Source organism: Corvus hawaiiensis, chromosome 1 (genome assembly GCF_020740725.1).
Source record: "Corvus hawaiiensis isolate bCorHaw1 chromosome 1, bCorHaw1.pri.cur, whole genome shotgun sequence".
Taxonomy (NCBI): domain Eukaryota; kingdom Metazoa; phylum Chordata; class Aves; order Passeriformes; family Corvidae; genus Corvus; species Corvus hawaiiensis.
Window position 1 is genome coordinate 62274245 of NC_063213.1, and position 15788 is coordinate 62290032.

Consider the following 15788-nt stretch of genomic DNA (forward strand, 5'->3'; position numbering starts at 1 on the left):
AGAACTGCTAGTTATACACTCCATCACATTGCTAGCACAAGATTGAAGCTAGCACAAGCTTAAAAAAGCTCTAACAGGGTCAAGCCTGTTTATTTTTTGTGATGTCAAGGTTTTCTAGCAACTAATTTGAAAAACCCTAAAATACCTTCCTTTTTAGTATTTTTTGTCTCAGTATCAGATCACTCAATGATGGACAAGGTACATAAATGATACAAGACATGCAGCAAAAGGTAATGTCTTCCTCCAGAAAATAACAAGTGGATTAATGTGCATCAAAGAATTTGTTTTACTTGAGCTCATATGGCAGATATTTAATATCATTGTAAAACTTGTCTCTCATTTTACATTTTAATTTTTTTTCAGGTAGAATATCCTTATTTCAGGCAATCTACTGTACCAGGTAGCATTTGCATGCTGCACAAAGGAGAAAAAACTGTGAAGTAAATAACCACTATTTTAATGATTTTTTAACTTAAAAAGTGTATACATGTTTTTACATGGGGTGGGGGATATATGTGGATTTCATAAGTTCATTTATTAAAACTGTTCTCAAGATCACTAATGAAGATATTTCAATAATACATTGGTACCTGTGAAACCTTGTTTGACATCTAAGCACATACATCAACATATAGCACCTTTGTGTATAGATGCAAATATGATTTAACAGACTATTGTTAAACAATTTTTTGAAAGGTCATTTTAAAAAGATAGAAAAAATACCTCTCTATCCTGTAACAGGAAAAGCCTCCCTTCTGGAATAGAGCTAACAACCTCAAACAATTCAGCTAGCATCAGACAGGGTTAGATGCTTTAAATATCCAACTACAGTAAAAGTTACTAGCATTAAACATGGTTTTAACCAAAATATTAACCACATATACTTGTCTGCAAATATTCTAGATTTTGTGTAAAGCAAAATCAACCAACAAAGCGTTGTTTTTAGAGCAGCAAATTCAGGAATTGGGTTCTTTGTTTTTTGATTTTCTGGATGCAGTATACACTTCAAATAAGACTGCAATTCTTTTATCTCAACACTTCAGGTACAGAATTAAGACACAGGAAATACGTATTTTTCTATAGCATATACAATGGAGAAGTAAGCCCTTTTGTTGCAGTGCTTGCCTTGTTTCTTTGCCTATTTTCTATAAACCCTGAAACAATTCCTGGTATATGAACAGCCCTTTCTAAACTATCTCTGTATTAGCTTGCTCTGTGTTACAGATGGCACAAACTTCAATGTAGCTTAGAGTTAAGTCAAGAATAAGCAGGAGCTTTTGAAGCAATTAGATTTTCTTCACTATCATCAAGTAATGTTCAAGTGTGCCGTTAGCACAAGGCCACTGCACGGCTCTTCCAAATGGAAATTGCTTTTCTCTTTCAGTAGTCTTCTTTGAAGCCTCACATCATATCAAGAGCACAAAACAGCTTTATGTAACCTCCTCCAAAAAGCAGCTCTGAACATGAGGGAAGGGAACAGAGAAGAATGTAAGTAGGTTACAATACGAGTATTTCCATAAAAAGCGGTCATATCTGACATCTGAGATATTAAATTAAACCCAAAATCTATTTCAAGGCAGGAGATAGCAAAAGGCTCTGGCCCTTTTCAGCAATAACCTAAAAAACCTTTTCATCTTACAAAACAATTCAGAGCACCTCCTTTAGAAAATTCAGATCATGGCTTATATCACAGGCATTGCAACATCACAGTTGCCTTACAATTTAGTACAATGAAGTTCCTAGAATAAATGGAAAGCAGGTTAAAAGGATTTTTGTTATTTTACAGAATCATATACCCAAGTAATTACCTAAAAAATCTAAAGGCTGACACAGTACTTCAGAACTGCTTTTTTTCTGGCTCAAAAGTAAAACCTACACACACTCCCAGTACTTCCATCACACATCTTACAAAACACAGTTAATAACTGAGAAACATTACTGTCCTTAGGAAAAACAGTTAGAATTGCTTGTGGTGTTCAGCTGTTCTGTAATTTCCCATTTCCAGCCTCCAAAAATCATCCAAACTTGGTTTACTTAAACACGCCAGCTGCCATGGCTCACATGTAAAAACCCACTTCCTAATGCCAGTAGCTATTAAAGATGACAGCAGCAAACACAGAAGATGTCAAAGTCTGAGAGATCTGGAACTACATAGAAAGATGTAAATCTCACCTGCCACATGTTTAGTGCTGCAACTACATTTTAGTCTTTCACCAGCAACTCTCATAGCAACACTTCCAACTCTACAAGTATCCAACATGTCAATTTACATGTCCTCTTATGAAACTACACTGTCCCACAGTGCAGACACATCTTCAAAAACAAAGTTTTAGGACCTAATTAACAAGAGTAGTGTGGTGTTGTCTGCCATTAGAAAGTTAGCCAACATCAGGCATTTTAATTACTGGTTTCTTTCAAGAGACATCAGAATTTCTTTTGTTCAAATTGGCTTATTTGTGAAGGAGTCCCTGTACATAGGAAAAAAAAGTGAAAGGAAGCAGCTCATCAGTAGGCAAACGGGTCCCAACTCAAGTGATTGACTTCCCATCTCCCCCTCTCTCTGCTGTTGAATTGAAGAGTCCTCATCTTGGCGAAGACAGTTCTGCTGTCTCTCTGTACTGCCACCATACCCTCCATTCCCCTCCACACAGCCTATTGTTCCCAGAGGCCACCAGCTACAGCACAGAGGTGGAAAAATGCAGGACTTAACAGGGTTTTTAATCAGAAGCCAGCTGACTCCAAAAACCCTCACCCTTCACATGGCACTTTACACTTGCTTTCAAGTATTTTATGTTTCACACAAGTGCCCGTGATGATTCCCAGATAATGCCACAGCCTTGGGCATGGCTATGATTAATATGTTGAGTTATTGTCAATGAAAACCACTTAGAGCATACAGATATGCCTTCAAAGGCAGTGCCAAAAGAGATTCCACCTGTTTCATAGTGGCTCCTGTCTGTTTCATTGTGAAAATAGTTTCACACCCTCATTACTTACAGCCTCTTTCAATGTGTGATAGCTTAATTTTTGAGAAATTTCTGATGCAAAGTGTCAACTGTCCAGGAGAGCTAAAGAACTCAGCAGAAGAAACCTCAGTTTAAGGAAACTGACACTAAATGATTTATTTTCCATTAAAAATCGGGTCTGTGTACTATTGAAATAATTGCTTGAAAACATCTTAGGTCTGTAAGTGGCAGCAGCCATTAGTATCTTAAGAATAGCCTTACATTATCTTGTTATTAATGTTCCTTGAGTGAGTTTTGCAGATATCTACCTTTATCAAAGCCAACAGGAGATCACACCCTGCTTCCCAAAATTGCTTATGAGGCTAAGAGCTGACAAAAAAACCCCCCAAAAACCAAAAAAAATTTTTTGTCACTTAATTGTGTATTGTAATACAATGGTCCATATAACTTACCAAACACACAGGAATTGTCTAGGGGTTTTGCTCTTTTGAGTGTTTTAACATTTCCAGAACACTTTAATAAAGAACATTTAAAAGCATAAGGCTTAAAGATTTTACAATTATTTTAGTAGAATTGCATCAATTACAGCACACTTTGAAATAGCAACTAATTTTTTTTAATCCTGAGCATACCTTCAGTCTGGGAGAAAATCTCTCAAAAAACTCTTTTCAAATCACATGAATGTTGACTTTATTTCTCACTTGGCTGGACATAGTATATGCTAAAATAAATCTCTAATGCTGTAAGGCATGACCTTATTTTTTCACAGACCATGCCCTATTGTAGAGCAAGAGATTCAGGTTGCAAAAGGCAGAAACAAACGGAGAGCTGAGTTTAAAGCACAACTCTCAGGGGATTTCTCACTGTAACAGCCCCATGCTGCCAGAGGCATGTATAGACATGCCCTAAGGTATCCCTGCGTATCCTCCCAAGAAGGCAAAGCAACAAAATGAGTAGTAGTTCTGCTATACTGTGCTTACAGTATGTAAAAACATTCTTCTGCAGAGCATAAATTGAGGATTATAGTTTTAAACAACCACTCCAGGGCTAGAATGAATACTTAAACTCATCTGACAAAAAGAAGAAAAGGAATTAGGGCTCTGTGCTCCTGAATTTGGACATTTGATGCATACTGGATCCTGAAACTCCTATAAGGCTTATAAAACCCGTTGTTTTGACCAAGTAACCTATTATAACAACCTTAACAGCTTTAGAAAAAACTGGGTCACAAATTTTAAAGAGCAAGGGTCATTTAGGAGAGAGCTCCAATTCCATTATTTCTGAGCTAAACATCTACTTCAGACAGAATAAAATTCTTACTGTGTGCAAAGTGAAACCTCAGTGTACAGACAAAAAACATTCAGCAGAAATTACTTGTATGCAAACATAATCTTTCATTAAATGAGCTCGTAGAAAACTGGCCAGAATATAGCTCCTCAATTTTCTTCTTTTAAATTTTCACACAGTAAAGCTGTTGTTGGTACAGCTTTATGAGGATGTCAATTTTATCATCTTTTTCTGATGGTCCTAGAAAAAGATAAACTGTACATAAAATTAGAAGTGCTGTTCTATTGCTAACTGGAGAAAAGTTACACAGCAATCAGAATTTGACTCTCAAGAAAGCTGACTGTACATATTCCTACTCTACATAAACACAGGAAAAAGCATGTATTTCAGAACAAGGAATGGCTTCAACTACAAATAGAGTGTTACGTATTTTTACACCTGCTAACTGAAATAAGTTTGAACAAATGACAATCATGCACCTGGAACAAGATATTCCTCAGCATTTCCTAAGTAATTATTTAGTTTTGAAAAGAATGACTTTTAGAAGATACTTATTTTAATAACAACAAAAGAAAAATCTGAGAAAAGAGTGTTCTTTGTATGTGTCTGACATCAAGAATTCAATATATTTGCTAGGCATTCAAGAGTGATGCTAAAATGAGCTTTGTCTGTGGCACAATATCTGAAAGACCTGCAGGTTCTGTAGTCAGAGGCTCTGTAAAGCACTGCAGTGGCACTAGGTTAAAGAGAGCAGGATCAAACCCCCCTGGACAGGGTAAGTATACAACCCAAGGGCAATTTTTGAGATCTGCTGTTAAATGGCTTCATCTGAGCAATGAGAAGGGCAACTGGATGGTAACTTATATTTGTTTAGGCAGTAAAGAATACAGGAGCTTAGCTAATTCTCCCCTCATATCAACAGAGTATCTTCTGCTTTTCTATCACTTCAGCCAGAAGAATTTAAAAGTTCTGCCTCCGGTGCTGAATTAAGGCCTCACTGGGAAAAAGATAAGAGTCAACACCTGGAAGGGGAAGGGAAAGTAAATCCTTGTTTCTGCCTCTATAAAAGCGCTGGCTTTTCATCTGGGAATGAAGAACCACAAACATTTAAATGTCTTTCAGGAGGCTGTAAGTTACACTAGATGGGCAAATACATATTGAAATAGAATTTTCAGGAACAGCTATTATTTCTAAGAGCTATTGGTGTCCTGACCATGCATAAATAGTAATAAGGTTAGTAAGGTTAGTGTGGCTACTTCATCAAAACATCCCTTTCTGGTTTGGTCAGTGAAACGCAAGCATGGAAGAATGAAAACTTTTTGATTTTCTGATTATTTTTTCTCCTTTCTATGAGATATCCCATCATAAAAAGATGAAGTACTATCAGATCTTTGTAGCAAATCCTGTTTCAGCCACTGTAGTTCATGAGATTTTTACATCTGTTTTAACTATTGGTACTAAGCACCAACTTATCTCCTTTCTATTTTAGAAAGGTTCTCAGAGAAAAATATTTTAATCAACAAAGTAATAATCCTGGAAAACATTAACTCCAATCACTCATGTCATGATCCTCCATCACCAACACTTTCACAAAGCCATCATGAAATCTCCTTTTTACACTTCCTGAAAATGATCTACAAAATAGCCAGCAACATGTACCTCCACCCTCAAATCCTTTGGCCATGTAAATCAAACAGAACTAGAGCAAAGCTAATACACACCTCCAATTGAAATAACTGTATTCCCAACTAATGTTAGATTTGATACAAAAATTAAAAGCCCTCCCCTAGACTGCAACAATTGTGAAATTGGAAGCTGAGGTGGAAATCAAAAGCACAGAGCAAGGAATCTGCAGTGAGCTTGTTGCAGCCCCTACAAAGAGGAAGTAGTTAGGAGAAGGGAAAACCTTCACTGTCAAATGGAAAATAAGGAAAGACCATAATTTTAATAAAAACTTTCACTTGTCCTTTCCGCTCCACGTTTACTTTCAGATATATAAACAGAATGTGCTTAGAAGCAACAAAAGAGTGGAGCTACAAAAATCACCCATCAAATGATTGTGCTACTTTTAATACTATATTAAAGGTCCTAAAACAAAGATCAAAAGCAAGTATATTTAAGCATTTATATTCAATTCCACATTGCCTGATGACTAATTTGTAAAGAGTGCAGAAGTCCTCACAACTGCAGCCAAAATCATTTGAGAATACTTTGATATAATGCCACAAAGGATATGAGCAGGAAGACAGCAGGAGTTACAAATGGCCAAGTTCCATTAAAAAGTGCTAATAAAAGAATAATGAAATTCCTTGTCCTATGAATAAAAATTGTTTCATACAGGAGAATTAAGATACGGAGAGGAATATCAAAGTTTCTAGTTCATCAGTTGCATCTCCTTATTAGATCTTAATTGACTTACTATTACATTTCCCTTAAAATGCTTCGATTCAAAAAAGCAACAATCCCATTCAAAATCTTATCACACTAGTTTTCTTTATTCTTCATGTTTCTCCATTAAGGCCATTTTCACAGGCCATTAATATCAACTTTACCAATCCTTGTAAATAATGTGAGGTTATTTATAAAAAAAGTACAAAGAGATGAATTTAACTTGAAATTAGGTATAATTATTAAAGTTCTAGACTATAACTGCTGTTTTACAATGGTTTTTTTAAACTAAATTTTCAAGTGGCTGGTAACTGAACTCTCACAGCAACAACCTGCCTGATAAATTTAATCCATTCATTTACACACTATTTCCTATAGACATATGTGTAGTCACACATATATTGCATGTATATGCATATGTTCATATAAAAAGGTAGATGCACATACATATTTCTGCTACCTTCTTCCCCCAAATATAAAATCTAGCTGTGTTTTCTAATGCACTTGGTACATGGCCAGGAAAAGAAGAGACAGAGTTCAGGACTTTCCTTTGAAATGTCTAAACAACAACAACAATAAAGATGTTTCAAATCTTTCTTTGTTTTAATGGACACTTGCAAAATCCCTCACACTTCTCAAAACAGAAGCAGCAAAGACAGACATCTCATACTGCTGACAAATTTTTAAAGGGTTTTGTGCATTTGTTAAAAGAATATCCCACAGAGGCATCAAAGACAGGAGGAACTCCAGGAAAATATTAGAAAACCTACTTAACTCTCCCTCAATTTGCTGCTTAATGCTGTCTTTTGCATAACGTCTAAAAGAACCCCATGACATAGTTTTACCATAGAAATACTGTGAACTCTGTCTCTTGGTTCTCCAAAATCATCTTGTAAAAACTTTATTTTTTTAATTTCACATTGCAATATCCTTAGAGAAAGGACCTTCTTTTTTATTCCCTACAGGATGAAATATAATAAACAAGTTGGGCTGTCTTTTTTTTTTTTTTAAACCAGGGTTCCCAGATGTTACAAATAAGGACCAAGTTATAATAATGATGTGTGTTTCTACTTCTTCCCCCAGACAACCACCAGGCTGTTCACATGGCAGCCTCTTCGAACGATGCTTCCATGATCAATAGATAATTCATTAGTATCATGTATCTCAGGACCTAATTGACACAAGAGGCTAAGCAACATAGTCTAGAGTAACACAGTTCTTAAACAGAGAGTAAAAAAAGAGGGGAATCCAATACCACATATGGTCACTTTGAAGGATTTAGTGTCAGTCTATAAATTATACTTCTATGAGGTTAATTCGAGTCATTGGTTTCACAAAGCAGAAAATGCACCTTTTCAAGCATGGCTTAAAGAAACAAAGAAACATTTATGTGACAGCAGAATTTGAGTAACATGCTCAGCACTTTAAATTTTATCATTTCTTCTCAATTTTGCATTAAACAAGAAAGATAGTTACCACAAATATTTGGAATTTTTCGTAACAACAAACATAGATAGTATATTTTTTTCTTACCTTATGATCATATGGATTGTATGAATGAAACAGCTGGGACAGATCCTTCGTTCTCTTTTTTTTCTGTAAAGGCATATTAATAAATAAGCCATATTAGAAAAGTTACAGGAGAAAGAAAGAGACTTCTGATTAAAAAAGCTGTATGCAGGTACAAACACATTCTCTCTCCACTTTGTTAATGAAACTGTAGGTATGAAGAGCAGTGTATGCAGATTAAGGATATTAAATATTACAGGAAATAATTAACATATATATTAACAATACTGAGGAAAATATCCTTAATAAATAATAAACACTAATCTGTGGAACATCAGTGGAATGTGTAAACAATTCAGATTAGGTTTAAGTTTTGCACAATATATCATAAATAATATTTTAGAATACAGAAATACCACAAAACTTAGAGATCAGGCTACAATCCTGCAAAGACTTGTCTACTATTCTAGCATGTACAGGTAGTCTTGCCTTTTAAGAGATTAGGTGTAAAGGAAATCTGTTTAAAGAAGAATAATCTATTATATTTTGATTTCTTTTGATGCTAATACTCTCATTGCCTTGATTGTGGAAAGTTAATAGGTGATATGTCATTTAATGCCAAGGCAAAGGAAAAAAAAATTCTTCTGTTCAGAGCATAGTTCAAAGACAAAACCTGCCTAATCCAGCTCCTACTGAATTTAGTCAAAGAGCTTTCAGTGATTTCAGCTGATGTTAAATAGAATTTCTCAGCTGTGTCCTATGGAGGGTGGACAGGGAGAGGAGAAAAACACCCTTTGTCTTTAATGCAGGGATGAGTCACAAATCAGTTCAAAGTTTTATTATGTCAAAATTGATGTTTACTTATCTCATAGCTGGGCAAGGCAAAGCACTGAATGTTAGAAAATGTGTAAAGGGGAGACAACTGCAAGAACTTCTTGCTTGTAGTCTGTACCAGTGTTTTATTTAGCCCTCATTTCTGTGAAAGTTGTTTTGCAGCTAAACCGGAAAGATCTGTTTATGTTTCCAGCATGCTGGGAACTAAATAGACAGCTGCATGACTGTAGCATTTATTTTAACTTCTGGAAACTATAGGACAATTTAGTAATTTTTGATCATGCAAAATGAAGTATGTATTTTCTTTCTTTACACAGTTTTTATTTTCACTGAAACGCTAAGCAACTTACAATAGCTTCTTTTCTGGTAGTACAGCTGTAGACAGTCAAAGTACTTAAAATACTATAAAAATTATTTGGAGAAATGTGATAATAAATTAAAAAGAGATACCAAAATGATTACTAAAAAGATCGCTTGAAAAAACCCAATTTAATGTAGCATCATGCAAGAAGAAGACAAAAACGCTTGAGTTTGGATTATGGAAACCCCACTCATCTTTCTAGGAAGAAAACCCTATAAAATCCAGAAAAAGTTCAACTCTTGCTTTTTGTTACTGAAGACTATTTTTCTTGTATTCATTTTGTCTGTAATTATTTTAATAACCACCCATCTTTCCTCCTCAGACTCTTGCCAAAATACTGGTTACACACTCAGCTAGACTAGATGAAGACTGAAGATGGCTTCCCTTACACAACACACTGACAGAGTCTTACACCTTTTTTTATTATTATAAAAACATTACGGTTTCTTTCTTACCTTTCAACAAAAGTTTTATTTTTTTGTACAAAACCAAAACTCTCCTGACTGGGGAAATGCTGGAAATTCCTAACCTAGAAAAACATGAACTAAAACTTCTCAAGATGCGCATGAAGAAATGCTCCAAAATTCCCAGGATGCCTCATATGCTTAGCTGAGCTAACTCTAAACAGCATTTGACTGTTTTGTATGGAATCTGAATATACAGAGATAAAAATGTCATAAGCACAGAGTTAAGGTTGCTTGGTGATAATTTCTGTCTTTCTAGAACAAGTGCAGTTTAACTCAGATCTCTGAAAACTAGAAAGATGTAGTATGTCAAAACACAGACACAGGACAAGGAATTAATGCTGCTCCAGCGGCAATCTCTTCAACTTCTACAGCTGGCATGGGTCACGGGGTGTGAATAATAAGTTTTTGAAATAAAGAAGCAGCATGGTTTGCCGTTCACCTCTGTGCTGTATAGTTTGCAGCTCACCTCTATATAGGGTATATGGGTAAAGCAGGCCTCTCCATGTCATGTGATGTGACAGTGGAAATTAAGGACTCCATAAGCTTGCTCTCCTTTATCGCCTCCAGTGGACTCTTTCAGTCCCTAAACTGTCTATTTACATGCATGTCCCCAGAATTTCTTCCCTTGACATAGCCTCATACCTGTATTTATGTTCCCTTAGCTTAGGCCAGCGTCCCTTTCAAGTACCCTCTGACCAATATAAAACCTTCTCTTCCCCTGCTCTTTCTCTTCAGTGTTCTGATTCCACAGTCCTTGGTTCTACTGTACCAACAATGCTGCCAAAATCACATCATAAAAAGCCACTCAAAAACGCTCTCTAAAAGCAAATGCACTATCTTATCATACTGTTTCAGGTGCAGCAGCACTATTGCTTTCAAACATCCTCCCAGATCTACAGAGGATATATTCTAATTCTTTCTGAAAAAAAATTGTATTTTCTTTCCAAATTAGCATGAAAAGGCCTTCCAGGAGTCTGATAGCAACATCAGACCCATAGCTTATTCCTGAACTTCTCTCAGGCTTGCCATACAGTGATAGATAGTCCTTAGTTTGCAGCACTTAAAGAAAAAAATTTAGGGAGATGAGATAGATAAAGAGAGAAATTCAGATCCTATGCTAATATGGGCCACTAAAAATATAAGCATATGACTGTAAAAAAGAATTTTCAGTTTTCTGTCTCAAAAAATTGTAGAAATACCACATTATATGGGAGATAAAAAGGAGACATTTTATATCTTTAGCAGGAAAAGTATGTGAACATCTGCTGATGAACAAATTAAAATGCTGCTGCAGGACTGAGTTAAATACTGTCAAACCATATATGCTCATATCCGTAAGTATGCCAGGATGGAAGGGTTTCCTTAAATAAAGCCATGCTTTTTCTAAGTGAGTTATTTCAAGCTTGTTACTAAACTGTGCATAAGTAATTAATTGCTTCTCAAAAGACAGGTAGTGTCCAAGATATTTATAAAAATAAGAACCAGAAACTGACATCAACTACTGACATTTCTTAGGACAGCACACACAGACAATGCTAGTAGAGAGGAAACAACACATTACCACAATTTCATTATTTCCACTCCCCACAAGCAGATATTCAAGTAATACACACTTTATTTATTTCCTTTCTCCCTCTCATTTTGCTGGGCCTCAGATTTTTGATTACTGAGATTTATTAAAGGGATACTGGCCATCCAAGATGCATATTATATGTTTAAGGTACAGTAATAATAAAGGTTCCTTTCACAACAGTCTGGAACTATACTCCAATAAAGCTGAGTTAGTGACCTTGGTGTTTTTACTTTTTTTCTCATGCATTGATTTTTAGCAATAATGAAACTTTTTCTAATGCTGTAAGTGAACTATACTGTGGATTATTATTCTACTTTTAATCATGAAATATCACTTAAAGAACAACAGAATGTAAAAAATCAACCAACAAAAAAAAACCAACAAACCCTGTAGTACAGAACGAATCTAAAACTATTTAAAATATTTTCTGCACAAGTAAACCAGCATAGAATTTTGTGCTGACTACCTTAGAAATTTTTTTTTTTGCAAATAATGGTGTGAAAATAGGGTAAAAGTAGGGGTATCCTAACAATAAATTTTTATAATCAGAATATACTTGAGAAAAATAATTTTATAAATGGAATAGTTATAACAAAAGCTAAACACTGTAGGCTCACACATGTATATTGCACTTAGCTCGTGATCCTCTTTTCATACTCGGGTGATATTTACCTGTCTTTCAGATGATTTTAATGTAGCCCAAAACTTGTTTGTTTTCTTTTCAAGCATGGTATCATAGGTCTACAATGTTTATTGTGAAGGAGAACTACAATATCGCTGAGGTATTTATATTACAGATTACTTAGAAGCTACTTAAATGGAATATTCTCAGATTTTCATCTAAGAATAAAAGGGACAAAATTACTCCCAATATGAAGGTATTACTGCTTTCCTTTAGACTTGACTTTCAATTTTATGAAGTCTATTTTCACCTTCAAAGTTCTTAATAATTCCAGCCTAATACTGTGACAGATCTGCAGATTCCAGCAGTTCCACTGAAGGTCTCAGCATCAATATATCACCAGCAAAGTTCTCCTGCCTTTGTTTTCTTGCTCCCATGATGGCAAATCATTCCGATATACAGGGCAGCCTTCAGTAACAAGAACATGTATCTGTTTCTGTTCAAATACGCTTCTTTTCCTTCATGAGTACAGTGAATAACGTGTCAAGGCAATGTCTTTATTTCAGTTATCTTCCCTCACCTACCAATCATCTCCCCCATTTCTCTTTTACCTACTGCTGATCAGAATTAAAAAACAATTTTATTTTGCCACAGGAACCTTTTTAAATTTAGAGTTTATAAAGTATCCCACCCCCATCCCTAAGCGTGCCAACAACCAACCAATAGCAATATTGTGTTTTTCTTTCAAACAAGTCTGGAAAACCACATTACCTCCTCCTGTAGTATCTAATGGATTACATAATTAAAAGTCACATTAAACTTAGTGAATCAAGGAAAAATTTAACTACAACTTTGATACACTTTGGGAAAAGAATGAAGCTGCTTTCAAGTATTTCCACAGTTCTCCTCCCCAGTATAAATGAAAGCACAGAGGCTCTAGAATAACAGACACTCACAAAACCATGAGATTGGAGCTTTCTTTTCTGAAACAGCACTTTCTAACATGTTTTGTGTTGTGACATTCTCTGAGTTCACTAGCATCCATTTTCTGAGCAGTAACAAAGCTGTGTCTTTCTTTTCCCCTACGTTACATCTGCGATCTCAAAACTACAGAGGCCTTGGGTAGTTCCAAACTCTGAACTCTTATAAATCAGAATGCAGCAGGTAGCACCCTACCCAAAGACACCCACTGGACTAACTTTAATCTCCACAGAATTGCTTGGCAAAACAACAGTGAGGGAGATAACAACTACTCCAACCAAGGTACATTTGAAAACCTTGCTTGGAGATTCAATCCATAAAGTCTTAAATCTATGTACCTATAACCACAAGAGAGAGATATGAGCCAAGCCACTGGAACCACCATGTTATCAAAGTTTGCAGATTGCTTTTTGGTCTGCAAAACAGCTTTTAAAAAAGTTATCAGAAACCAGTGAACCATTCTCTCTGACCTCAGTTATTCAATGCATCACCCTCTTAGAAAAGATCCTGAAGAAAAAACATTGTGTCTCAGCCAGATTTCTTGATAAAATCATACCTGGTGTTCATTCTGCACTTGCATCCATGCCCTGTAAAGTCTGAAAGAGCAGAAGTGACAATACAGACCTGACAAGTTCTCTGCTTCCTATCACTAACTCACCTCTACTGACATTATTCCTGTCTTTTTGATCACATCTCTAACGAAGCAGACAAACTAATTTGGGGATTAGCTAGTCTTTTTGACCTAACCTCCCTGGTTACTATGTTAAAATAGACTCACTGTTCTACTTAAACTACTGACTCAGACATATTCAGCTTGCTTTAAGAAATAAATTTCTAATAATTTTTGATTCATACATGGAAAATATCACTTAGTGTACAGCGTGTTATTCAGCAGTTCACCTCAATGTTCCAGGATAGTGGACTTTTTTTCCAGCTCCCATTAACAATAGAACTATACATTCATAACTCATATTTTGTATACTTTTATTTACACACGATGATTCTTTCAAAAAAATAGAGCATGGTTCTGTGACTCTGTGCAATGTGTCTTTTGTCTAAAAGAGCAAAATATATAAAACTTCACACAGCTTTACTGATCATTAATACTGGAAAATGATTGCAAACATTAAAGGAATACTATCTTCAGGATTATGGCAACACAAATGGTTATGTGGTTTAGTCTATTTCACATTTTATGTAGAGATTCTGATTTATGGAAAACTACAGACACTTTCAAAAAACAGCATAGGATCTTCATAAGAACATCTGTCAACCTATCTGAAAATAATTTGTTGAAGGATCCATTTTCAATTAAACCATGCGCATTGCAATTTCCTCCTTCTTACCTCCCATATATTAGCTACGTAATACAGAAACTTCAAACTCATATATTTTACAAATACTGCTGAATTTTATTCCTTCTGGTAAATTTGAAATATTTTAATTTATCTTACAATTAATGCTTGCTATTCCTGTCACTTTTTATTAGAGACAATCACCAACCATATGAAGTTTAACAAGGGCACGTGCTGGATTCTGCACCCGGGATGGGGCAACCCTGGATGTACAGACAGACTGGGGAACAAGATGCTGGAGAGCAGCACCACAGACAGGGACCTGGGGGTCCTGGTTGATGGCAAGTTGAACATGAGTCAGCAGTGCCCTGGCAGCCAGGAAGGCCAATCCTGTCCTGGGGGGCATCAGGCACAGCATTAGAACCGGGCAAGGGAGGGAATTGTTCCACTCTGCTCTGCACTGGGGCGGCCTCACCATGAGTACTATTTGTGGCTTTGGGTGCCACAATGTAAAAAAGACATGAAACTGTTAGAGAGTTTATTAGAGAGTGTCCAAAGGAGGGCCATGAGGATGGTGAAGGGCCCTGAGGGGAAGCCGTGTGAGGAGTGGTTGAGGTCACTTGGTCTGTTCAGCCTGGAGGAGACTGAGGGGAGACCTCATCGCAGTTACAGCTTCCTCATGAACGGAAGAGCAGGGGCAGGGCCTGCCCTCTTCTCCGTGGTGACCGGTGACAGGACTTGAGGAGATGACACTGAGTCAGAGGAGGTTTAGGCTGGATATCAGGAAAAGGTTCTTCACCCAGAGGGTGGTTGGGCACTGGAAAGGGCTCCCCAGGGAAGTGGTCACAGCACCAAGCCTGACAGAGTTCAAGAAGTGTTTGGACAATGCTCTCAGGCACCAGGTGTGACTCTTGTGATGTCCTGCACAGTTGTAGTCAATAACCTTCCAGCTCAGGATATTCTACAATTCTCTGATTCTACAAATTACGCAAAATTTATTCTGAAGACTTTCACAAAGCAATTCTTAATTTCAGAAAAGGCCTTCAGCAGCTGTTCATTTTGAGGGTCCATAAATTTGGTATAGTTTGTAAAATGCTCTGTCTCACTTCTGATAGATTTTTATATCTGAAATTCCTGTAGAAATTTCACAGTCTGTATGAGGTGGGTATTTCCTAAGGATGCCACTATAACTGATTAGGAAGACTGCTTAGGTCAAAAACAATTTGTAGAACAAAATATCTAGCTGAATCTTGGCCTGAGGTATTAGCCATATTTCAAATTAGATTGACACTAAATCAGAAATGAAGTGATTGGTCACAAGGGACAGACTGTTTCTAAATATGCATAGTTATTGCAGCCAGTTACACAATAATATAAACCAGAATGAACTTCAAACTATATCTTAGTAATGAAATGCAATTTTAAAATATCTACATATCTATATCTATAGATATGTTAAGCCCAGAACATACGTAAGCCCAGGACAGACCTGTCTGCAGGGCACT

At 36.2% G+C, this 15788-nt stretch overlaps 1 protein-coding gene across 5 annotated transcripts in view; it reads right to left on the bottom strand.

Annotated features, from left to right (window-relative positions):
• CDKAL1 (CDK5 regulatory subunit associated protein 1 like 1) overlaps positions 1–15788 on the bottom strand; it is a 411323-nt gene that overhangs the window by 80871 nt on the left and 314664 nt on the right. For all 5 annotated transcript variants that reach the window (XM_048308004.1, XM_048307996.1, XM_048308011.1 and 2 more), the window contains one exon: positions 8175–8237. In XM_048308004.1, coding sequence (XP_048163961.1) covers positions 8175–8237 — 63 coding nt within the window. The remainder of the gene's footprint in view (positions 1–8174; positions 8238–15788) is intronic.